The following is a 27,127-nucleotide window of genomic DNA, read 5'->3' as shown; positions in this document are numbered from 1 at the left end:
ATGTCAACTTATGTGTTAAGCCCGGGCTTCCCAGGTAGCTCAGAAGGTACCTGGTCTTCTGCCTGCAATTCAGGAGACCAGTGTTTAATCCCTGGGTCAGGAAGATCCCCTGGAGAAGGAAATGGCAACCCACTCCAGTATTCTTGCCTGGAAAGATCCTGTGGATCGAGGAGACTGGCAGGCTACTGTCTATGGGATCACAAAGAGTGGGAGACGACTGAGTGACTAACACTTTCATGGGTTAAGTCCGATTCTAAGATTGAATAACTATTGATTAGGCTGTCTCATCCGACTGCTAATAAAGTGTAGTTTCTTAAATCTGTTTTAGATCCATCTGTTGCTATCATCTTTCTTAAATTCAGTTCTTATCCTGATCATGCTTCAATGTGATCCAGTATTTAGTAAAGGAGTGCCTTCCCCCAATGTGCTTCATTCTTTAATATTTACTTAGCTCAGGTATTTATGTTGGTTTTTAGAAACAACAACAACAAAAAAATCAGGTTTAAAACTGAATGATATATTCCAGGTTTTCTTTCTCTCTTTTTTTGTAAGGTTTTTAAAATAGCATTTAATACTTAAAAGTTAACATGTGTATAACAGAAAGCCAAAAAACACAAGAAGCAGAAAACAAAGTCATTCATAATCACAAGCAGTTTACCATTTGATGTGTCCTTCTGGGTCTCATTTGTGTATTTCTTTTGAAGTCCAATTTTTGTATTACATTAAAGGCAACTTTCAGACAAGAACATTGATGAAAACACTGGAAACAACATCTGCCACACTTTTTTGCTAATTAATGGAGGAATCACAGCTTACCTAGTGGTAACATTCTGAGGGCATCACTTCTGAAAATCCATGCATGTATTCATTCAACAAATATTGATAAGTGCTTCCTGGAAGCCAGGCCTTGTTCTGCGTACTTGAGCTACATCCTTTAACCAAACAAATAATCCCTCAGGGAGTTTGCATTTCATTATTATATTTAAAACAAAACCAAATAAAAATAAGCAAAGTATATGGTATGTTAGAAGCTCCTAAGTGCAGTATAAAAGAGAAAAAACACAGGGAAAAGATAATGGTGAGTGTAGGGGTATGGTCAGGGTTATGATCAGAAACTTTATATCAAGTAATCTGGACAGATCTGAGGGTGACATGTGCCTTGTGAGACTTGAAGGAGGTGAGGTGGAAATCACCAGTAGCCAGAAATCCTTTTGTGGTGTGAATCTTGAAACCTGTTGAAGACCCTCAGTCAGAACAAATTGATGTGTCTTGGCTCCATGGATAAGAATAATTGGCTTCATTTAAGGGCCCTCTGTTATAAAAATAGACATTAAACCCTAGAATCAGACCCAGTATACCAAGCGACTCACACTAGCGGAACCCAGACCACCCGAGGGAACAGCCTGCTCAGCCTCTTAAGATCATATTCACTTATCATAGGCACTGAGAAGAGAGCTGGGTGAAATCAAGTTCGATAAGTAAATTACATTTGCTTTTCTTCCTTTTTTTTTTGCTTGCATTGTCTCCACCCTCTTCTCTCTCTCTGTACCATTATTCTTCAGCCCAGGCAGTGCTAACTGTATAAACTTTAAATGTATAATTAGATTTCATTGTATATCTACACATCCCATTTATTAGAGATATGCTACTAAAAGTGAATAAAGCACTAAGTAATTACTTGGTGAAAAATGAATATATTAACTAAAAGACTCTAATGTTATTTTTATAATCTAAAAAATCTGTAACAAATCAGTATGCATTATTTTACTTTATTCACAAGAATCATACAGAAGTACATATTGCTACCCTACATTTTTACTCTATATTTGTTATATTGAACTAATATTTTGCAGTGACTACTTTGCGCCTTTTAGAAGACATAATATTAAATGCAAATCAGCATAGTCAACCAGGTGAGGTGAAAATCACCTTTTAAAACATGGATGACAAAATGCAGTTGTCCTTAACATACTGCATTGAATGGCTCGTTTTAAAATCCTGAATCTTTATCTAGGAACTAGATCATTCCTGGAATATCTCCAGGTCTTTAGTTCTTGCTACATAGAATTGGTGTTAGTTAGCTGATAGTTCTTTTGTTAAGTGAATCTGTGGTTGAAATGCTGATGGGGGAAATAGCAAGGCTAAGTTTTAACCAAGAAAACTCATATAATTATAGAATATTAATTAAAGCAAAAGAGCACACTCACAAGTATTTTATATAGCTCAAATTATGTGGGGGAGGAAAAATTACTTTCCCTCTACCCTTCTTGGCCGAGGACCCCACTCTACAATAATAAGAGACAGAATAGCTGTAGAAAACAAACAAGTTTAGTAATATGTATACTGCCTGTATAAGCGGGAGATACCCAGGAAAGCAGTAATTCCTTGAAATGGCCTAAACCACCACCATTTCTAGCTGAAGACAAAAGGATGGGAGTAGGGAGGGTGGTTATGGGAAGTTTCCAGGAAAAAATACAGTAAACAAAGGATATGATTGTTATGCAGATTTAAGTTGGTGCCTTCTTCATAAATAGAATTTTCTAGAGATTTGGTCATCTTCCTTCTTCTGGTACAGAGAAGGAGATACTCTTACAAATAGAGGTTCATCTTAAAAATGTGAATTCTTCTTACAAAAGGTAACTTCTTAGTTTTTTAGAGCTTCTCCTGCTGTTTCTTAAAAATAACAAACTCAAGATAAACCATTTGTCAAAGAAGCATGTTTTGGTGTAGTATATTTTGCTCTCCTTCAACTAGTAATAGTGAGTATCATACTTGCTTAAAATTATGTTGATTCTGTGATAGTACTGATATGAGAAAAGTAGCTATTTGTTGAAAAGAAAATTTTTCCAACCCACTTCTATTTCCATCTGAGATTGCCATCTCTGTAGGAAATCTAATTTCAAAATTTCAGATAGTTCCTTAGAAAATTCTAGAAGTCATTTTAGTATTTTCCAGTATGCTAAATGTCATTGCATAAAAGAGAGTCCCTTCTGAAGGAAGAAAACAAAATGTATATACTAAAGACATCTCTCAGTGTCTATTTATCATGATTATGGAATTGTTGCTAATCAGAATTTGTATTAAGTTCTAAGTTTACTCAAGTACTTGTTCAATGTAAATCTTTGAGTGTTTATATTTACTGATTTCTAGAGAAAGGAATCGTTTCCTTTAATGTGGTCTACAAGTAAGAAAATCTGTAAAATGAAATTTATTCTTTATATATATATACACATATCCTTGCAATGTAAGTATAAAAATATTATACAGATAAATATATAAAGTGTTAGTCACTCAGTGGTGTCTTGACTCTTTGTGACCCATGGACTGTAGTCCACCAGGCTCCTCTACTGTTCTCAGGCAAGAACACTGGAGTGGGTAGCCATTACCTTCTCCAGGGGACCTTCCCAACCCAGGAATTGATTCCCATTTCCCAACCCAATGCCTTGCATTGCAGGCAGATTATCTACCATCGAAGCCACCAGAGAAGCCCATCAGTAAAGCTGTATATATACCTAAACGCATACATACACACAAATACTTACATGACATAACTTTAAAAAAGAACCTACATTTATTTACTATTTTTATTATACAGCATAGGATTAGATGCAAATTTTTAAACTTTTGCATGTATATAATAAGAATTAAATTATACACTAATATGTTTTAAATCACTATTCAAATTTTAATATGATTAAATTGGAAATAGAAAAATATTGGCTGGGTATATTTGTGATCTAATTATGTCATATTTTGTATGAATTAATATTTAACTGTTTTTCAAAGGTAGTAGTCACATTGACTCCCTAAAAGCATTAACTTTCAGTAACTTCCATAAAGAATTTCAGATTGAACCTAAAATATATAGAAATACATATCATATTTCTAGGAATTTATACCTCATACTTTTTTTTAAGCCAAGAACAGATATTATTTCCCTTGCATACACCTATTTCCTTTACTGTTTCTAGTAGTTTTAATCACATTAATTAGAATTCTTAACTCTTATGAACTTTATAGTAAACATTAAGAAGTAAGCAATTATAGACTGTATGTTACTTTTTGTTTTAGTCACTGAGTCACTTCTGACTGTTTGCGATGGAGCCTGCTAGGTTCCTCTGTCCATGGGATTTCCCGGGCAAGAATACTGGAGTGGGTTGCCATTTCTCTCTCCAGGGAATCTTTCCAGCCCAGGGATCAAACGTGCATTTCCTGCATTGGTAGGCAGATTGGTGTATATTACTACAGCATTCTTTACCTTGGCAAATTAATTATTAATAAATTTTATAATTTCCAGAGGTTTGTCATCTTTTTAATAGTAAAGTCTTTGAATGTAACACAAGAAATATTCACTAACAAACCCAAATATAATAAGTTCCTCTATCATAGGAAGTCAAAAGTAGATAAGCCTGTATTCAGTAATAATTGTTTAATATTATGTCTTATTTGGAAATAATTTATGTATTCAATAAGATTCTATCACTTTACTCAGCAAAACTCTAAGGACGGAAATTACCAAAAGGATTTGCGAAACTACTTAAGTAGACATACAGTAATGTATAATTATTGCTGAAAAGCTCAACTAAAAACTCTTATCCTACTTAAATCACTTGTTCTCAACAGTTATGTTTCAATTACTTTTGAAAACTTTGTGTGACATTAAACAAAGTCAGCCATCATCCTAAGCTGTTTGTTTTACCTATAAATTTTGTAACAGAGATAGTATGAACTTCTTTGACTAGTAAACCCAGATAGAATGAGTGTTACATGTCTGCATTATATTTAATGTTGTTAACACTGAAGTTATGTCTTTTAATTAAACCAATAAACTTCAGATAGCTTTTATTTACTGGTGATTATTCAATATTCTGTGAATTTTTTAAATTGGATTACTGTATTTCTGAAAGTTTCAGGATTACTTAATTCATAAAGCACTTATTTGAAGTCAATTAGAGGTCTTTTACAAAATAATTTTGGCAGTGACATCTGGAGGTAGAAAAATATCACACATCTACAACATGCATATATAGACATCTATAAACATACAGACACAAATATAGATCTTATAGCTTTCATTTAAAAAATTTAGCTATGAGTCAGGTGTATTACTAGTACTTGACTAGTTTTTGAGATCAGATGGATCCAAATTATGTTTCTGGAAGTTTGTCCATTAAGATGTTTGCAATTTTGTTTTTGTTATTGTCGTCTTTGTTGTTCTTGTTTTAGTTTTGTTTTTTTTTTCCCCCCACCCTAGAATTTGTAGAGACTTGGAATTTTTCATTTGCCCATTTTAAAAATAGCTCCTTTTTTTCTATTTCTGATAAGAAGCATCTCCCTAAAGTTAGCATTTCAAAGAGTGGTTCTTAGGTTCTAGAGAAGGTGGAATAGAAAAAGTTTAAGATTTGGTAAATTTTTAAATTTACATTTCAAAGACACAGAGAAAATATCCAAATTTTCTCCAAAATGGGGTTATATTTGCCTGTTATCAGAGGCCTGAGATAATTACTATTTAAGCTTTCCTTATTTTTCTAAAGTGTTGGGTTTCCCTGGTGGCTCAGATGGTAATAGATCCACCTGCAATGAGGGAGACCTGGGTTCAGTCCCTGGGTTGGGAAGATCCCCTGGAGGAGGGCATGGCAACTTGCTCCAGTATTCTTGCCTGAAGAATCCTCCTGGACAGAGGAGCCTGGTGGGTTACAGTCCATGGGGTCGCAGGGTCGGACTCAACTAAGCACACAGAACCAACCTTTTGAAAGCATTTTGAGATGAATAGAGGACTTTAAGGGGGAGGGGGTTAAAAAAAAGAAAAGGTGGACTTCCAATCGTTTCTAGAGCTGCAGCTCTGGTTTTGCAAAGATTTGAAAGGCAAAGTTGTTTCTAATTCCTCAAAGAATTTAGTTGTAGCCTAAATTATATGTCAAGGGACTGAGCTTCCCATCCAACTAGATTATTTTCAGTTTATATCAGGTAGAGGATTTCCAACTAAAATGGAAAAATCCAAGAGCTTTATGGTTTAGTGCAGTATGCCTTTCTGAAAAATGTATATAGAGCATTCAGCAAAGGCCTTATCATGTTACTTTTTTTTCTCCCGAGTGTACAATTCAACCTTAGATCAATTAACCTTTTGAAGAGAAAGGCTCTACTTTTGTTTCGGTCAGTACCTGAATATTAGCCTCTAGCTGATGTTTCTTGATCAGTTTGTAAGAGGGCCTGAGAGAAAATCTGGTCATCTGTTTCTTCTGTGAGGGGATTTTCCCGAGGACTTCTGGCTTATCTGATAAATACAGTGTAATCATGGATGGGAAGAACACCCTTTAGCTACCAATCAGGGTTTCTGTGAATGTGAATGTCCACTAATCTTTATAACTGTTCTCTAAATGTGATAGTTTCTGCTGAAAGGCATGATAAATGAGGCTTTGTGATTTTATCTTGTTAGAGGAATCTGTAAGGCAGGCTAGTTTAATTCTTAGTGTCCTCTTTTCAATTTGGTCTTTCCATAGGTACCAAAAAGAAAATTGTTAGAATGAGAGCTCTCTAATTTTTTCTTCAAATATAGAAGTTTTTCCAGTTCACAGGATTCATCATCTGGTTATTGACAAGTAGGATCTTACATTTGTTAGGTAGGTAGAATAGGGAAAAGGAGTCCAAAATGGCGGTGGCTAAAAGACAAGGAAGGTCAAAGGAAGGTCCAAGGACCAGAGTGAAGACTTCAGGCAGAACAAACAGCACTCCTGGCTAAGCCCAATTTGCATAGGGCAGGCCCAGGTAGAGGAAAAAACATATAAAAGGAGGAGCCAAAGTGCTTTCTCTCAGACTCTCTCTCCCACGTGCGTGTGCTCTTTGCTTCTCTCTCTTTCTCTCTCTCTCTCTCTCTCTTTCTCTCTCTCTCTCTCTCTTTTTCACTCTCTCTCCTGCTATCTTCTAAATAAAATAGAGCTGTAACACTGATTTGCCTAAGAGCTATAACACAATTTGTCCAAGACCCGAGAGCTGTGACGTGCCGAGGGCTTTAATGTCCGTCGCTCCAAATCTTTGTTGTGACGAGACAAAGAATCGAGGAGCATACACTCGCTTGAACATACACTCGCATGACACATTAATCACAATAGCATCTCAAATCAATAGGCTTTTTATGGCTTGACCATAGATGCTAGAGGCATCCCAAAAGGCATCTGTATCTGTCTATAGGGAGACAGACCCAGGAAACCTGCCTTTGGTAAGAAATATTACGCTTGGCTAGCTTCTGCCCGTTTTCCAGATTCCCTTAGCAGACTCCAGAGGAACTATGGTGCTTCAGCAGGTCCCACTGTGGATCTCAAACTGTAGGGGTAGAAAAATAATTTTCCCTCTATCTGTCTAGGTTCTTGACTGAGTGATCCCATCATAAAAGACATTAACAGGAGAAAAGCAAAATTTAATAACATGTATATTTTCTGTTTACATGTAAGATATACAAAGAAACTGAGTTAACTCCCTAAAACAGCCAAGTCAACACTATAAATACCATTGCCAGCTAGAGATGAAAGAAAGGTGCAGCAGTGGGGAGGCAAGTTAAGGGAGGTAACTGGGAACAACACAGTCAGCAAGGTTATGGTTGTTATAAAGATTTAAGTCAGTGCCCTCTCCATTGGTAAGAGTTTCTAGAGTAGTCAACATCTTCTTTCTGGTATAGAGTGAGGCAGTCTTAAAAATGGAGAGTTCCCTTATAATGTAAATGTTTCTTATGAAAGGCTAACTTTACTCAGTTTTCAAAGCTTCTTCTGTGTCTGTAGTTTCTTAAAAATCTCATTTTCGTAATTCAGTGCAGTTTTTATACTAAAGAGACATATTTCAGGATAAGTTCTGTTCACCTTCACTAGCTTATATCTTCTGCCAGTAAAAGAAACAGTAATAATTTTGAGGGAAAAACATTAAAATGTTGGATTTTTTTGTTGTTCAGTCGCTAAGTCATGTATTATTGTTTCAAAATAAGGATGTATAGTGTTTTAATAATTTATAAATAACTGTAGAGAACTAAAGAAAAAATAACTTCCACAAATGTTTGGCTTCATACCAAATAGGCAAAGGAATTAGAATTTTCAGAATAATGCATTACAGAAAATTTTCTAAAAGAGAGCCACATGTAACATTAACCTCATGCTCTATACCAAGACTATCAGAAAATTACACCCTTGCATGATGCCACATTTTTAAGATGATGATTAGAATTTTAAACATATATAGCTGAATTACAGTAGAGAAAATTTATATGAAAAGGAATGTAATTTGCAATTCAGAGTACTTAAAGAGTCATAGTTCTTCACATCTCAGAATTACTTCAGGGTTGTTATTATTTTATGAGCTTTGTACTTATAAGTGGATTTACAGATTTGGATTTAATCCATCAAATTACAGGAAAACTTTTTTAAGCTTTAGTCTAATACAGTGTAATTTTCAAAAAGAAATATAAATAGGTTCAGTATTTTCTTACATTGGAAAAGTATAACATAAAAATTGATGAATTAGTCATTTTTTCAGTCTAAGATGAGACTAGAATTAGAAATACAATGTTTTTCAAATTTTGAGATTATAAGAAACACTTTGTATTGCTCCAGAAATGCTATTTAGTTATTTTTAATTTGTGAGAAAGTTGCTACAAACTCTAGTCAAGAAGGATTAAATTTTCTTCTTTAAGGGCACATCAGTAATGAGTCATTATTGGGCCTTAAGACAAACATTACTTGCTCCAAGTGTATGTATTATTTTCTACTCTTTTAAAGGTTTTTTCCCCCTATATTTTGATTTTTTATCATGTTAAAATAAACATGCAGACACTGAATCCAGAGTATATCTGTAAATATATGTACATAAACATACCATGTTTACATATTTTAGCATGGGTATTATTGTACTGTGATATTAATAACTTTTACTTTATAGTTTAGATGACTAGATATTATTCAATCATGTAATCTTTTAAATATCCATTTTACTTTTCTCAATTATTTACACTTTAAAGAATAGCATTGTCATATATTATAATTCCCTCTTGAGAGAGATTTTGAAAAATCTTAACAAAGATGTACCTGATTTTATTCTCCATCTATCAATACTGTTTCTAGAACTTGACATAGTACATATGTTTTGCTATATACGAAATAGCTTTTTATAAGATCTTCTAGTTAAAGATGAAAACAACAGAAAATATCCATCAACAGGAAGGTGTTTAGTGATGGCTCATTCACAAAATGGAGGGCTGGGAAGCCTCCCTACCCAGTGCTTGCCAAAAAAGAGGAAACATCAATGTTCTGATAGGGAATAATCTCTAGACTTACATTAATAAGTGAAACAATGAGGCTGTAAAGCTGTTGCAGTATCCCCAGAGTGGTTAATCATGAAAAAGTACTGTATTTTTTAAAATTACTGTTGTCTCTACAGTCAAGTTAAGGGGAACCGTTTATTTTCATTAGTTGAGCTTTAATATTCCTGGTAATTTCCTGCCCTCACCTCATGCTCTGCTAGCTAAAGAGGACTGAGAGTTATTGAGGTTTTTTGTCCTCATCACATGACAAATATTAGAATATTATAAACTACTTATAGAAGCAAAAGCTAGGATCATATACTTTATGACATCTATCTCACTGAACATATTTAATCTATTATATGTTCTCCATTTTAGAATATTAAAAGGTGAATCTGTGTTAGAGCTTTATTAAAAACATGAATGATAGGAGTCACAAAATACACTGGGATATAGATTCTAGATTTTTAACATTTATAAAATATATTTTTTCTTTTTACATTCATTCAACTACCATTTGGGGAACAGATACCAAACACTGAATATCCGTTTAAATGTTAGCCTAAATGATTCTGGAGAATTTTTGTGTTTTTTTTTTAAATAACATGTTTGGTTGGCAAATACATAAATGCTTATCTGTAGAACATACAAGCAAAGCCTTGAGTTTACTTCCACCTTCAAGAGAGTATACCCTTTTTCATTTATATAATCATTTAAAAAATAAAAGTAAAAAAGGTATCCCGGCACTGAGATTATAGTGAAAGGTTGTTGTTGTTTAACCACGAAAGATGCCAGGATCCTTGCCCTATGGAGGAGAAGAATTCAATCCGGGGCCAGAGACAAGGCTTGATTGTTCAGAGCTTTTGTGTAATGAAGTTTTATTAAAGTATAAAAAAGATAGAGAAAGCTTCTGATATAGACATCAGAAGGGGGCAGAAAGAATGCCCCCTTGCTAGTGTTAGCAATGGAGTTATATACTTTTTAATTAGTTAGTACAATGAATCAAAAGAACGTCTCAAGTTTGTGCAAGTTTTACCAGACCCACTCCCACAATTTGGAGAAGGCAATGGCACCCCACTCCAGTACTCTCGCCTAGAAAATCCCATGGACAGAGGAGCCTGGTAGGCTGCAGTCCATGGGGTCGCTAGGAGTCGGACACGACTGAGTGACTTCAATTTGACTTTTCACTTTCATGCATTGGAGGAGGAAATGGCAACCCACTCCAGTGTTCTTGCCTGGAGAATCCCATGGACAGAGGAGCCTGGTGGGCTGCCGTCTCTGGGGTCACACAGAGTCGGACATGACTGAAGTGACTTAGCAGCAGCAGCAGCAACAACTCCCACAATTTACATTTTAGGATAACAAGATTAGAATTTAACAATAGAAAGATCCTACCAGACCCACTCCCATAATATACATTCTGAAATATCAGGATTAGTCAGAAGGTTTTCAGGAAGGAGAAACTGTCCTCAAGCAGGATACACTGTTGTTGTGTAATCCCTAGTACAGAGTTTAAACTGAGTTGTGTAATTGAATAAGACTAAGAAATGTAGGAGAAGGAAGTGGCAACCCACTCCAGCATTCTTGCCTGGAGAATCCCAGGGACAGAGGAGCCTAGTGGGCTGCCGTCTATGGGGTTGCACAAAGTCGGACACGACTGAAGCGACTTAGCAGCAAAGAATGTAGACAAAAAAAAAGTTTGCCCTTTCCTCTTCCTTGAGAATTCCAGACTCCTGTCTCCACTTTGAGGGCCCCAGAGCCCTTTTTCCTCTTTGGGGACCCTGGACTTCTTAACAATCTGCCTAGGAATTGACTCTCTCGGTAGCAGTGAACAAGGAATACACAAGTTTTATTTCTTCATAAACTTGTCATTTTGTGGATAAGGACAGGAAATAACCTAGAAATGAAGAGACAGAGTTTCACTTGGTGATAAACGACCATGATGTAAATAAGCAGACAGGTGAGATTAAGTGATGAGTCCAGTGAAGTAGGAGCACTTGTGCCTTCACTGTGAGAGAAGACTCATCAGGCAAGACCTGAGGATGTTGCCTCTGAGCTGTAACCTGAGTGATCAACTGTTCACAAAACCAGAACATCTTGACATGACAAATTGGATCATAAAGAACAGTCACTTTCCAGTACTGATTGCTGCTTTAGGGTGGATTTCCATTGGTTTTGGTCTTGACTTCCTACTTCAAGTCTCTACTTATTCTAATCTATATATACATCACAGATAAATCTAAAAGAAATAATCACAAACATGTACCTTGCAGTATGTTGTATTTCTACTTTAAAACTCTTAATGACTGACTAAGGCTTAAAAGATAAAATCCAAATTACTCAAACCAGCATTCTAGCTGCTAAAATTACACTCTTTCCTACTTAAGCAATTTTAGCTCTAACTGTTCCCAAACAAACATTTTATTCCACTAAGCTGCTCCAACACAAGTTGCTAGTTCTTGTCTCCCTTGTTTAGTGTTTTTGGTTTGTTTTGTTTTTAACTGTTTTGTTTAAAATGCCCCTCCTCTATAATGTGTCTCTTTTTAAACCCAACTTCAATCCTCTACCCTTGATCTGGAGTGATCTCTCTTTCCATAGAATACTTTCCACAGTTACTGGTCCTGAAACCCTAACCTGTAGCTGTCAGTACTAGATATTGTTATATGCTCTATATATTTATGTATATATCTCCTGTGTATTGATATGGAACTTATTATCTTGTAGTATGGCTAATCTTTTCAATATCATTTCTGTCTCTCCAACTGAATTTTGCATTCCTTAGGAGCAGCTGCCATATTCTAGACTTCTTAGACCCTTTATTTCTTTTTATACACAATGTCTGAACAATGGAGTTCCTTTTTTTAAAGGTGAAAATTTTGAAATGTTTTAATTTCCTGTCACTTAAAATTGCAATAAAGAATACATTAAAGTAATAATAATTGTGGTAGGTTGAAAATTCTTTTGGAGCTTTGTGTTCAAGATGATCTATAAAAATATCAGGAGAGCCATATAGACTTACCTATTAATTATTTAATTTTCTGGAAATGAAGACTATATGAAGAGTTGAGTAAAACTGTTACTTTTTCACTCCACTTATAAAACCAAGGGAATAAAATTTTGCTAACTGGCCCTCACTCTTTCACCTTGTGTTTGGTTGTAAAGTATTTAATTGGAAGTTGGAAGCTTGGAAACATTACTAATATAAATATATTTAATGAGTTTTAATAACAGTTTTCACCTAGAATAGATTTATGTTGGTCTGTGTGTTGTTGTTGTTGTTTTTTTAATTTGTGTTTAAACATTTTAAACATTCATGTTAAAGTATGTGTTTATTTCATTTTATTAATTTGATGTCATTCATTTATTTATTTTTGTTTTCTTCTTTTCAAGGCCCTGTGGAATCCTACATGCACTGAAGGTTTATTTAAACCAGTACATAATATTTCAACCTAGCTTACATCATTATTTGATAATAAATGTATCAGAAATCTGATATGCTAAATATCAAATCAGTTTTCCATTATTTCCTGCATTAGCTATTTCTCAGAGTATATAATACAGAAATGTTTCCATTCCAAGTATTTCACACTTTTTGCATTTGTACACAATTGCATAAAGAATTAGTGGATTAGTTTAAACTAACATTCCTACCTGCTGTATTTTTAAAACAAAAATAGACTTTTAATTTTAAATTTCTCTATATACAGCTGTTCTAAATATAATATTCCACTTGGCAGTACATATTTTTTGTTTAAACTTCTCATCCATGTCATTTGTGTCTCTGGTTATAGTCTTTGTTTAATTTCAGTATATTCTATGTATATTAGATAAATTTGAAAGCAGTGATTCTAATTTGGCCCATCATTGCATAACAGTTCTTACTGAAGAACTAAATTGCCTCTATTTTTCCCTTGCATTGAGATCAAAAGATGAAAATATATGTCTTCAAATGAAGTAAATCGTGAAGAGTCTTATTCTCTCTGTAGATAGTAAAAAAAATTTATATCTCTAAGCAAGTGAAGAAAGTTTATTGGCCATTGACCTCATATTGAGGAGAAGTTTGTTGAATGTCTTATTAAAAAAATAAAAAACCCTGTCTCCTGGTCTTGGCATACTGCCTGATTTCTGTGTGTCCTTGTTTATCACCTTTCTATAATACCTCACTTTAACTATCAAATGTCCGGGTAGCAACAAGGCACTCTTGCATGTTGTAGTTTATTGAAAGGATAAGTGACCGAACCCAGAAATGTCTCAGTCTCGTAGTGCAGGGCAACAGAAGAGCCATAGGGCTAAGGAGAACAAAGCAGGTTTTACTGAATTCTATATTTTTTTTAAACAGGAAGTGAAATAATCATAGTTAATGGTGGTAACATTTAGAACTATGCTATGAAATTTCTTATTGTAAAATATAATATGCACGATCAAAAGTTGGGTTTAAACCATGGTATTAAAATAAAACTAAATATATTTATTCACTTGAAAACAGTTTATGTGTCCTTGTTGACTTTGCTCTTTTAAAAACATAAAATACATGTTTTTATGATTCAGGATACAACAGTGATTTTGTTCCTCTAACAGCTTTCTAGAGTTTATTCTTCTGTTCTTATCTGTTGCTACTTATTGTCTTACTTTATATTTGAAACCCTTAGGTGTAGATAATGTAATCAATTCCATTACCTACAATAAAGCACTCCTCTGATAAAGATTTTTATCAGCTTGAATGGTCAATATCATTTTGAAGAAAAAAAAATTCCATTAAAGATATTTTGACTAGGGTTCAAAAGAAAACAATAAATGTATTAGCAAGTAGATTAAGTCAATAAAGAAAGGTACTTTTTCCCTCAAAAGCAATGTAGCAGAAACTGTCAATATAGGCAAAAAAACCACCTACCTGAAAAGCTACTATTTTATGATTGCTCTTTAATACCAGTAAAGCATTTCAGGCTGCTTCCTTGGAAACCTTTCTTTTTCCCTTTATTTAATTATTTTTTAATGGAACTGGGCTGAATATACATCAGTGAACATGTTCATCAGCTAATCATTTTGCTTTCATGGTGAAATATATTCAGACTTTCCAGCAATGTTTGTTATGTAGCTTGATCACTTAACTATTAAAATGTTTATTTCCTTGATTACATTAAACATGAATTAAAAATAGGAATTAATGGACCTTTTTTTTTTTAGAAAAATGTATAAAAATCATTAAAATCACTGCACTGTATTCTAAGGTATAACAAAACTGAGATTGTTTCTCAAAGAAAGCAGCATGAGGTGTAAAAATATATCTGACAAATACAGTGTAACATCAATATTTACTGATGAAAGAAGTGTTGTGCTATATTATGCCTGCATATTTGTCTGAAATACTTTGATAATAATTAACTAAAAATAAGAGATAAACAAGCTTAATTAAATTCACTTTCCAAATAAGGAAAGTGGAATTTAAAGAAGTTGAGTGACTTTCTCAAGTTCCTCTAATATTTCTAACAAACATTAAAGCTTTGGATTGCATTGTAGGTGTTCCAGATCCAAAAGTCAGGATTTTGTTTTGTCTTCCTGATTTCAGATGCTGGTGGATTGCATGATTGCAAAACTCAATACAAATTGTACTTGGATTGCATATGCATACTTGTATATTATACATACATTGTGTACTGTTAAAGGTTGTGTTTACCTTAAATCTGCATTACACACTAGGCATAATGGTGATGATAAAGATTTTTCTATATGAATATCTGTCTGAAATATATAATACATGAGCTAAGGAATTAATTTTATAATGTTTGAATTAATCATTCACATATAAAGAAGTGCTTAGAAGAAAAACCATGGACAGTTTTGCTAGATGTTTTAACAATTATTAACACGTTTTATTTATATCAAATCATTTTGAAAATTTAATTTTTCATGCCCTGAAATACATGCACGTTAAATGTTCTTATTTATAGTATTTTTAAATATAAGTAACATTATTCATGGTTACATTTAAGACATATAGCTGTGTTTTAAATGATTTTTTAATGAAGACTCTAAAGTAGGTATCTGTTATGAAACACATGTGATTTTTATTATGGCATACACAAAATCTTCCTTACTAAAGTTTTCAAAATTATTATTTTTCATAATTACCTAAATTTTATATTGTTTTAAGCATTTATTTATTTAAAAAATAAAATATATTTTTCCATATTTAACTTCATGCTAGAGGCAGGAATGTCTTAACAACAGAATGTTTTTCATGATTTTATTTTGTGCCTATGTATTCATACAGGACTGTCTAAATGTTGTTTGATCATATCTTAATTTCTTACATATAATCACACTTTCTATAAGAAATCATCTCAATGCTCTTGGGAGCAACGGTAATTACTATTATGATATGCTTTTTCACTCTCCTCTTTCATTTTCATCAAGAGGCTCTTTAGTTCTTCACTTTTTTGCCATAAGGATGGTGTCGTCTGCATATCTGAGGTTATTGATATTTTTGTATACAGTTACGCTTGTGCTGCTTCTGCTGCTAAGTCGCTTCAGTCGTGTCTGACTCCATGCAACCCCATAGAGGGAAGCCCACCAGGCTCCCCCGTCCCTGGGATTCTCCAGGCAAGAACACTGGAGTGGGTTGCCATTTCCTTCTCCAATGCATGAAAGTGAAAAGTGAAAGTGAATTCACTCAGTCGCCTCTGACTCTTTTCGACCCCATGGACTGCAGCCTACCAGGCTCCTCCATCCATGGGACTTTCCAGGCTTGTAGTTGACTGCAAATACTTTTGGAGAAAATCAAAGGTAAAACAATCACTGTGTTTGGGTGACAAAAAACTTAAAATCAGTCACAGTTAAAGGTCTGATAATATTTCACCAAAACAATTAAAAAGCAATTTTTTGTTGACATACAAAATTGTAAAAAAGCTAAAATTATGACTGATCATACTAGTACATATCAGATTTTTAAAAAATAATTTCACATACTTTCTAGAACACATAATAATATATATATATTCATGTAGATATAATCTAAGAAGTTTAAATGTTACTTTTTATTTGACAATCTTTCTCATGCAATTTAAAATATCCAATAAGGCTAAATAAATTAACATCCTTTTTATTTTTATTTTTTTAATAAGGAGAGAACATAAGTCTTTTGAGATCTTCCAGGTACCCTCTGGAAATTCTCAGTTATTTTGAAATCCAAAAGAGTGCATTCAAAATTGGACTTGAGGAAATTTATTAAAAATGGTTAGCAAATTTAGAAAACTCTGCAGTGGCTACAGGGCTGGGAAAGGTAGTGTTCATTCAAAGCCCAAAGAAAGGCAATGCCAAAGAATGTTCAAACTACTGAACAACTGTACTCATCTCACACACTAGCAAAGTAATGCTCAAAATTCTCCAAGCTAGGCTTCAATAGTACGTGAACCAAGTACTTCCAGATGTGCAAACTGAATTTAGAAAAGGCAGAGGAACCAGAGATCAAACTGCCAACATCTGTTGGATTATAGAAAAAGCAAGGGAATTCCAGAAAAATATCTACTTTTGCTTATTGACTATGCTAAAGTCTTTGCTGTGTGGACCACAACAAACTGTGGAAAATTCTTAAAGAGATGGGAATACCAGACTACCTCATCTGCCTCCTGAGGAACCTGTATGCAGGTCAAGAAGCAACAGTTAGGACCAGACAAGGAACAATGGACTGGTTCCAAATAGGAAAAGGAGTATGTCAAGGCTGTGTATTGTCACCCTGCTTATTTAACTTATATGCAGAGTACATCATACAAAATGCTAGGCTGGATGAAGCGCAAGCTGGAATCAAGACTGCAGAGAGAAATATCAATAACTTAAGAAATGCACATGATACCACCCTTATGGCAGAAAGCAAATATGAACTAAAGAGCCTTTTGATTAAGGAGAAAGAGGAGAGAGAAAAAGCTGACTTTAAACTCAATATTCAAAAAACAAGGATCATGGCATTCAGTCTGGTCACTTTATGACAAATAGATGGGGAAACAATAGAAACAGTGATAGACTTTATTTTCTTGGGCTCCAAAATCACTGTAGATGGTGACTCAACCATGAAATTAAAAGATGCTTGCTCCTTGGAAGAAAATCTATGACAAACCTAGACAATATTAAAAAAACAGAGACATCACCCTACCAACAAAGGTCCGTCTAGTCAAGGCTATGGTTTTTCCAGTAGTCATGTATGGATGTGAGAGTTTAACTTTAAAGAAGGTTGAGTGCTGAAGAATTGATGCTTTTGAACTGTGGTGTTGGAGAAGACTCTTGAGAGTCCCTTGGACTGCAAGGAGATCAAACCAGTTAATCCTAAAGGAAATACGTCCTGAATATTTATTCGAAGGACTGATGCTGAAACTGAAGCTCCAACACTGTGGCCACCTGTTGTGAAGAACTGACTCATTGGAAAAGACCCTGATGCTGGGAAAAATTGAAGGTGGGAGGATAAGGGATGACAGAGGATGAGATGGTTGGATGGCATCACCGACTCAATGGACACGGGTTTAAGCAAGCTCAGGGAGATGGTGAAAGACAGGGAAACCTGGCGTACTGCAGTCCATGGGGTCACATAGAGTCGGACACGACTAAACAGCTGAACAAGATATCAAATACTGATTAAATAGCATCAGTCATTGTGAAGCAAAAACTTAGTTTATTGAACCAAAGTGGCAATTAAATCATTTCAGAGGCAAGTACAGAACGTTACATGATTGTAAACACACACACATGTAACATACACACAGAACAAAAAACACTTTAGCCTTCTAATATTGAACTGACTTAGGTCTTAGTAATCTGAGACCTGATGAAGAAAACACTAACCACAGAAACAATTTCATAAGACCAAGATCTTTGTTACCAAAGTGGATTATATTAAATCTTAAAAAAAAAAAAAATAAACTGTATAATCTTAAGAGCACAGCAATAAAATAAAGAAAAAAATACAGAGTTAAAATTAAACTCTAGTTTTGTTTTGATATATTATTGAACTCATTTTTTTAAGCCTTATAAATAAATCTACTCAATTTTAACCAGCTTTGACCACACAATATAAGATTTATTTTCCACAAACCTTCTGCAACTTTCTATATCCATCTAGTTTTTATCTTATTATTTTTCCTTTCTTATTCCAGTATAGACACTCATTTTTTAGACGAAATTAATTTTTTATTTTTACAACAGCACATTCTATATTTCTTATATACTCATCAGATTTTCTTCCCGTACATTATAATGCAAAGTTACTTTCCTTTGCTCTTATTGTTTTTAATAATTTTAAGTATTGATTATAAATTTTAAGGGTTAGTAACCTTTACGTGCCAATGAAAATGAGGAAGCAGGCATTTGTGAATTGTCATATATATAATTGACAATTGTGAATTGTCATATAGCATTCTATAGTAGGTCAGCAAATTCATAAATACACAATTATAAACTTTATAATTTTTAGAGACATATTTTTCATATATAATTTTTAATATGGAAAAGACATGTTTAAATGTAGACTCAAATATCTGGTCTCTCTGTTAAAAGTAAAAAACAAAAGTGAATAACCTATGTAGTAATTAATATGTCAGGGTTCAGTTATTATCTTATTTGGAAATGATTTAAATATATAATGAATGCTCTTTAATCATTACTTAATATAACATAAACTTATTCATATCTATTTAAGTTATGTGTTTTTTTAACAATTATGCTTAGATTAGACATCAAGTAGCTAACCACCTTTTAAGTTATAATATTTTGTTGACAAGCTTTATAACATTGATATAGCATGAGCTTATATGACTAGTAAAGCCTGGTAGGAGAGGCTGTTTGTTTGCATTACATTTAATATTGACATCTCTGAAGACATACCTGCTTTCATTAATCCAACAATCTTACACTAACCTCAGTTTATCAAAGACTATACCAGATTATGTGAACTTGAAAATCATCTGGTTAGTTTCTATATTTCTGGGAATTTTAGGAATATTTAATTCCTAGAAATACTTTTTTCTTTAAGTCTATTAAATATAGACTATTAAATATATATGTATTAAATATATATATTTTTTAAAATGCCATATTTATATATGTGTGTGTGGATGTGTGTGTACACACACACATATACACAATTGTGTACATGTACACAATTTGGGCTTGTGTAGATGTACACAAATTGTGTACATATACACAAATTATATGCATATACACAATTGTGTACATATACACAAACTGTGTACGTATACACAATTTGGGCTTCCCAGGTGACTCAGCAATAAAGAATCTGCCTGCCATGCAAGAGAGGCAAGTTTGATCCCTGGGTCAGGAAGATCCCCTGGAGGAGGAAGTGGCAACCCTTTTTTTTTTAAAGATTATTTTATTTGTATGCTTTAAAAGTCCTTTTAGAGAAGCTATGTTTTGGAGACAGTTTGTCTTTTAGAAGCTTCTGAATGCCAATCAAACAATGCATTCTGTTGTCTCTGAGAAGTGTGAAGGCTGCTTTCCTAGATTTTCCCTTAAGATAGGTTATCTATTCTAAGTTAATCATTCCCAAAAGTGGCCCCTACAATTCAAAATTATCCAAAATTATTCATTTTCCAAATAGGCAAAAGCTGCTGGTCCATAGTGAGTATATATATATATAACACACCAGGAGGGTTTTTGTTTTTTTTTTTTAACAGAAGTGGAAAATGTTTTAGACTACTTAGAACCTGTCTTTACTTTTAAATTCCCTAAGACATCTTAACTATGAAGGATCCTGTTTCTTAACAGCTGTTCCAAAACACAGAGATTCGCGTTTCCTGCCTTTTGAAGAGAATGGGATGAATTACCAAGAAGCCTCTGTCAACTAAAAAATGAGGCACAACTAGAGAGTTGTGAGTTAAGTTTTATTTGGGGCAAAATGAGGACTGCAGCCTGGGAGACAGCACCTCAGCTCTGAGACACTGCTCCAAAGAGGCAGTGGGAGGAAGGTCAATATGTAGGCAGAGTTCAGTACCATTAAGCAGTTATTTTACAAAAGGTTTTCTGCTGGTCATGAGGATCTGACATCACCATAAAGGGATTTAGTGCTTTTCTAGATATGAGGAGATGCAAGAATTGAGACCATAAAATTTGTTGCTAAAAACATCTAACTATCTAAGACCTGCGCCACCATATTCCCTGGAGCACAGAGTGCCTCACTCCACCTTGAACTTCCTCAGGGGGTGTTGAAGGTCAACAGCTGCAGCGGCACAGGATTCAGTCTCCACAGAGGCAGATGGCAAATGCTCTTGTTGTTCAGTCATTGGCAATGCTCTTGGCAAGTCCCAATTTATAGTTGACACCTTAGTAAACAAACTACAGATCCGCACAATAAAGTCAGAGCTCAGAATGCAAAGAGAGCAGAGGACTTAACCTCAAACTCCAGGGTCAACAAGAAAGCATTAGAACCTGATTACTCACTAGCCTTGAGGTAATTGGGGGTCTTTTCTGAATCATAACTTCTGACACCAGAAACTGTCAGAAATCTGTAAATAGCAAAGTGAAATCACCAAGTCAACAAGGAGTAATTAGCAAGAGTTTATTGTACACATAAGAACACTTTGCAAGCTGAGTGTGTTCAAATTCTAAGACTAATCTAAAGCTCAGAGCTCAGGGGCATGATGTCACAAAATGAATTAAAAGGGAAAGTGAGGAAGTTGTTTAACTTTTATAATGATTAGTCATTATAATGGGTGCTTCCTGATGGCAGGAGATTTGTTTAAAGTGATTATCTCAAAGTTTTTAGGAAGATGATTTAGGATTGTCAGAGTAATTTACAAGAAATAACCTAAGTTAAATTTTGCATATGTTCATGAAATAAAATAGATATAGTTTTGCTTAGATGGCCTGAATGGTTTTGTTTGCTCAGGAAATTCTCAAGTCTGGTCTTCACTTTGTATTTAATTTTAATAGAAAAAAATAGAAGTAGGTAAAATATTCAAAGTAATAGGTTGAGCATAAGTTTGATTTGTCAAATAAAATAGGAAATCATGATTTGCATGGATTCACATTACTTTCATTTGTTTAGAGAATATTTACTAGGTGCTTACAATGTGCTGGGACTTCCCTGTGGCTCAGACGGTAAAGCATCTGCCTACAATGCAGGAGACCCGGGTTCAATCCTTGGGTCAGGAAGATCTTCTGGAGAAGGAAATGGCAACCCACTCCATTATTCTTGCCTGGAAAATTCCATGGATGGAGGAGCCTGGTAGGTTACAGTTCATGGGGTTGCAAAGAGTTGGACATGACTGAGCAACTTCACTTGCACTTCCACTTACAATATGCTGGGCCCTGGGGTAATATGCATATATGTTTAATACTACATATATACCAAAGAATCATAGATGAGTATAGACTATCGGAATATAAAAGTATGATCATAATGTTTTATAATTATGATAGCAAAAATGTCTGAAATATGGTACTTTTAGAAATAGAATGTAGTTCAGCATAATTAGATCTATCACTTAATTGATTTTTAGGATTATCTTATAGATTTATATATATAGGAAGAGAATAGATGCTAACATATTTAAGTACCTTTGAGTTTCAAACACAGGCACTCTTAGTGTTTTTCACTATATTCTGCTTGCTTTTATTTATTGCTCTATGAAACAGGCACATTTGGTATCCATTCACGTGGGCAGCCATGGTCCATAGGAACCCAGTTTAATCCTTTCAGTTTGATCAAATATATAAAAGTTACTTCAACTTTAGTAAGAAAACAATCATAAAATATGACTGGATAACACAAAACACATAAGTTGGTATTAATAAATAGTAGTAAATATTATCTTGAAAGAATATCATATTATTAGATTGCTAAATTATAACAAAAAAACAGAACACAAAGTGGTAAACATAAAAAGGTAGGGTGTGATCATTCTCGTGTGATATATTCAGGAAAACAAATCATTAAAATACAGTTAAAAAATATCATGTCATTCATTTGACAAAATATTTTTGAGAATCTGTTATATGCCAAGTACTTGTGTAGATTCTGGGCATACAAAGTAAAAATAACTATTATCCCCTGTATGGTCTTTTTATCTCATTCAGTAGGCCTTGTCATTATCCCTACTCTACAGATGAAACCATGGAGATTTAGGGAAGACCTGAGTGATGTCACAATAAGTGCTAAGTGTCCCCCAAGTTAGTCTGGTGAGACCAAACATGTTATCACATCACACACCTCAACCAGGTACAGTGTTAGAGTGATTATCTCTATCTGAAAGGTGCAAAAAAGGCAGTGGTACTTTCATTTCATTGCAAAACAGATTGCAAGAGAGGTGTGCAGAAAGAATCACAGTTAGTTAATACCAACTCTCTGACCCAACTATTTTCTAAGATCACAGTAAAAATTATATTTTAATCAAAAGAGAAAGGAAAGTGAAAAAGATAGTAGGCAGCTTTGATAAATTTTGATTGTTCTATTAAGGTTTAATGCTTTAGAGAATGAATGAGTTTAAATTTCATTTTATCATATTGCCTCTGAACTATCACGCTGAGGTCTTAAAAATTTAATTTTTTTTCCCCCTGAAACTAACTAAACTTGATGGAGACTGAAATGTATTTTTATTACCAACTACATCTGCAGGTAAAGACCCAAATAAACGAAGAAGAGTGATTTACGGTGCTGCATTCTAATATCGCCTACTAATCAAATGTAGAAACTCTTACAAAAGGAAAACATATTGAATAAGCACAGCGCTAACCATCTAATTCTGAAAGGTGGGGTGGAAGTCATCTTATCTTTCTGTACAGGCTTTTGCAGAACTGCCCATCCAGGAGGCATATTCATAGCCCTTTAGCAAGCATACATGATGATTAAAAACAGCAAGGTTTCCACCTGCATAGCTAGGTTATCTTAGTTATGAAGATAACCACTTTTAGCTGACTCCAGGGTGCTCTTGAAAACAATGTGATTGCACTGTGGAGTCTATATTTATTTTACCATGCAGTTGAAACAGAGCTGACATGTTACTCTGGTGCTTACCTGCCCTACATTCTTTTTTTAGGGTTGTTTTTTAGGAATTTTACGTGTATAAGTAATTGGTCTATCCATTTCTTTTCTTTTTTTTTAATTTCTTTTTTATTTTATTTTTTAACTTTACAGTATTGTATTGGTTTTGCCATATATCAACATGAATCCACCGCACGTATACACATGTTCCCCATCCTGAACCCTCCTCCCTCCTCCCTCCCATACCATCTCTCTAGGTTGTCCCAGTGCACCAGCCCCAAGCATCCAGTATCGTGCATCGAACCTGGACTGGCGACTCGTTTCATACATGATATTATACATGTTTCAATGCCATTCTCCCAAATCATCCCACCCTCTCCCTCTCCCACAGAGTCCAAAAGACTGTTTTATACATCAGTGTCTCTTTTGCTTTCTTGTATACAGGGTTATTGTTACCATCTTTCTAAATTCCATATATATGCGTTAGTATACTGTATTGATGTTTTTCTTTCTGGCTTACTTCACTCTGTATAATAGGCTCCAGTTTCATCCATCTCATTAGAACTGATTCAAATGTATTCTTTTTAATGGCTGAGTAATACTCCATTGTGTATATGTACCACAGCTTTCTGAACTATATGTTATATTTCCAAGTTTCACAGATATGTTTAGCATTGTTCGTCACAAATCATTATCTTTGATCGAGTAATCACTTATTGGATGTCTTCTAGGTATCCAGAATAGGCACTTGTGTAAGCAGTATTACAGGAAACTTAGAACTTGAAATTTCACTCAGGATTGATAGAGATTAATAATTATAAGTTTCATCTTACTAATAAGTTCCTGACTGTTACTTATCAGGAATATGGACATCATGAATCCTAATAGCTCACACTTCACATCAAAGGGTTAATGAACTAACATCACGTTTCTCAATGATTCTGGATTTGTTTACTTAACTTAGTATAGAAGAAAACAACAGTATGCCCTTAACCCATAGTTGATTCTCTTAGCACTCTTGCCCAGGAAGAGATAATAAAACTTACTTTTGATAGAAGTGCTCAATAACTGTTGAGGAATTTCATTCAAAAGATAATTGTTTGGCTGAAAGGGAAGAGAATGCTGCGAAGGGCATAACCATGTTTTCAGTAGAGAATATTTTAGAAAGTAGAGAAAAAAACATATTTTTCTTCCTTTTGTTTTAATATTTCACGATAAAGAAGAGTACTGAAAGTGTGGGTAAAGTGGTGTTCTGTGTTAATTTTCATAAAATCTACTGGCAATGTATTCTGCCATAAGGTTCACAAGGTTTGTTAAAAGTCCAGTATAATAATAATAATAATAAATATATATATATATATAAAGTGAATAATATTGAAGACATGATATAAAAATTCATATTTGATTAACTCTTGGCATGTCGCTCAAAGAGAAATAGACTTTGAAATCTATTCAAATGATAGACACGTTTGAAGACTTTTGTTGAGAATGATTGGTTGTAATTTTTATTCTCAATGCTTTTAAATGTTTTCCTCTGTTTTTTATTATTGCAAGTAGAAGTTAGATTTTCTAAGGAGGCAATATTGAGGTAAATATTATACATGAGCTCTAATGTTGAAGCTAATATTTCTGGTTCTAGGTACTTTTGCTTTGACATCTTTGTTTTGAAAGATAAATAACTGGTTGACACTTTTTGATCTGACAGTTGGGTTTAAAATGCATGAACATTTCTTCTAGTTAGTGACATTGTTGATGGTTTTATTGAGTTGATAGATGATGATTATTTGAAAGTTATGACCAACCTAGATAGCATATTTAAAAGCAGAGACATTACTTTGCCAACAAAGGTCCATGTAGTCAAGGCTATGGTTTTTCCAGTAGTCATGTATGGATGTGAGAGTTGGACTATAAAGAAAGCTAAGTGCTGAAGAATTGATGCTTTTGAACTGTGGTACTGGAGAAGACTCTTGAAAGTCCCTTGGACTGCAAGGAGATCCAACCAGTCCATCCTAAATGAGATCAGTCCTGGGTGTTCATTGAAAGGACTGATGTTGAAGCTGAAACTCCAATATTTTGGCCACCTCATGCGAAGAGTTGACTCATTGGAAAAGACCCTGATGCTGGGAAGGATTGGGAGCAGCAGGAGAAGGGGATTACAGAGAATGAGATGGCTGGATGGCATCACTGACTCGATGGACATAGGTTTGGGTAGACTCCGGGAGTTAGTGATGGACAGGGAAGCCTGGCGTGCTGCGACTCATGGGGTTGCAAAGAGTCGGACACAACTGAGCGACTGAACTGAACTGAACTGATGATTTGTCCCAAGAGTTTGCTGCGTCCAGCACAGCGGGTGAGAAAACCTAAAACGGGGGGTGAGAGGGTAATGAAAAGACAATCACATATAAGTTGACAAGAACGGAGTCAGAGGGCCCTCCTGCTCTCCATGGCAGGAAGACAAAATGACTCATTTGAGCCCTCGTTTTTGTTGGCAGAAGTCACATGAGATCTTTAGGGAATAGTGATACTAGGGAGTTTGATTAGCGCAGGCTTTGCTGTTGATAAGGAATAACTTGTTTTGTTTTCATGGAGACGGATGCAGGGTTAGGCAGTGAAGCAGGAGCAGAGAGCATGTCCTGCCCCAAGAATGTCCTTTCAGCATACTTTTAGGACAATCACAAGGGCGCATTTTGCTGCACCCTCAAGTCATGGGGCAGGTTCTAGTCTCTGCTCCGCCAGGCTGGAACATCATTGGTTTCATATTTAAAAACACACTACATGCAGAGTTGCAGCCACATTTCCCATAGAAGTTTGGAACATTCATCGATGACATGTGACAAAGAACAAATAACAGTGTAGAGGTTTTCACAATGCAGTACAAAACTCAGATACAAATATACATCCTAGTGTTTGGAAGTTGATACCTCTCCAAATGAAGGAATAAATATTGGTGAAAAAGAAGTGTGATGCCAAATGAAGAGACAAATCAGTTAAGCAAAAAAAAAAATACTATTATATACTGTGAACAAAAGACTTGGAAGACAAACTGCTCAGGTGGAGCCCACAAAATGAAATGTTATTTGCATAGCATTGACATGAACCTATACACATTTTAAATGCATTCAGAGATCTTGTATTTCACAATAAAGTCTGTGTAATTCTGTCAGTCTTTTCTCATGTTTCATTATGTCCTTTTTAATCTACCTGTTTCATTGTTTATCTTTTTTTTAATGGCACAATTGCCTTGTAGCCAATTAGTTATGTGGTGAAAATGTTTGCAGCAAAAACGCTTGTGGCAAAGATGTCCATGAACCTGATGCTTACGATACTGAACGTGAACTTTTCCAGTCATAGTCAAATGACTCTGCTTCTGCTGCTGCTGCTAAATCGCTTCAGTCGTGTCTGACTATGTGCAACCCCAGAGACGGCAGCTCACCAGGCTCCCCCGTCCCTGGGATTCTCCAGGCAAGAACACTGGAGTGGGTTGCCATTTCCTTCTCCAATGCATGAAAGTGAAAAGTGAAAGTGAAGTCGCTCAGTCTTGTCCGACTCTTAGCTACCCCATGGACTGCAGCCTACCAGGCTCCTCCGTCCATGGGATTTTCCAGGCAAGAGTACTGGAGTGGGGTGACATCACCTTCTCCGAGTATTTTATTAGCATCTAATAAACCATAATCACAGAAAACTAGCCATCTGATCACATGGACCACAGCTTTGTCTAACTCAGTAAAACTAAGCCACGTCGTGTGGGGCCACCCAAGACAGATGGGTCATGGTGGAGAGGTCTGACAGAATGTGGTCCACTGGAGAAGGGAATGGCAAACCACTTCAGTATTCTTCCCTTGAGAACCCCATGAACAGTATGAAAA

General features: G+C 34.8%; 1 protein-coding gene across 3 annotated transcripts in view; it reads left to right on the top strand.

Annotated features, from left to right (window-relative positions):
• CCSER1 (coiled-coil serine-rich protein 1) overlaps positions 1–27,127 on the top strand; it is a 1,491,930-nt gene that overhangs the window by 833,800 nt on the left and 631,003 nt on the right. The window contains exon 10 of one of the 3 annotated variants that reach the window (XM_010860146.1): positions 12,671–13,763. The exons of the other annotated variants lie outside the window; for them this stretch is intronic. Coding sequence (XP_010858448.1) covers positions 12,671–12,733 — 63 coding nt within the window. The 3' untranslated portion in view covers positions 12,734–13,763. Of the gene's footprint in view, positions 1–12,670; positions 13,764–27,127 lie in introns of those variants that run through there. 3 annotated transcript variants of the gene reach the window in all.

The sequence above is a fragment of the Bison bison genome, unplaced genomic scaffold, assembly GCF_000754665.1.
Source record: "Bison bison bison isolate TAMUID 2011002044 unplaced genomic scaffold, Bison_UMD1.0 scf7180017864464, whole genome shotgun sequence".
NCBI lineage: Eukaryota > Metazoa > Chordata > Mammalia > Artiodactyla > Bovidae > Bison > Bison bison.
This window is presented reverse-complemented; position numbering and strand designations above follow the sequence as displayed.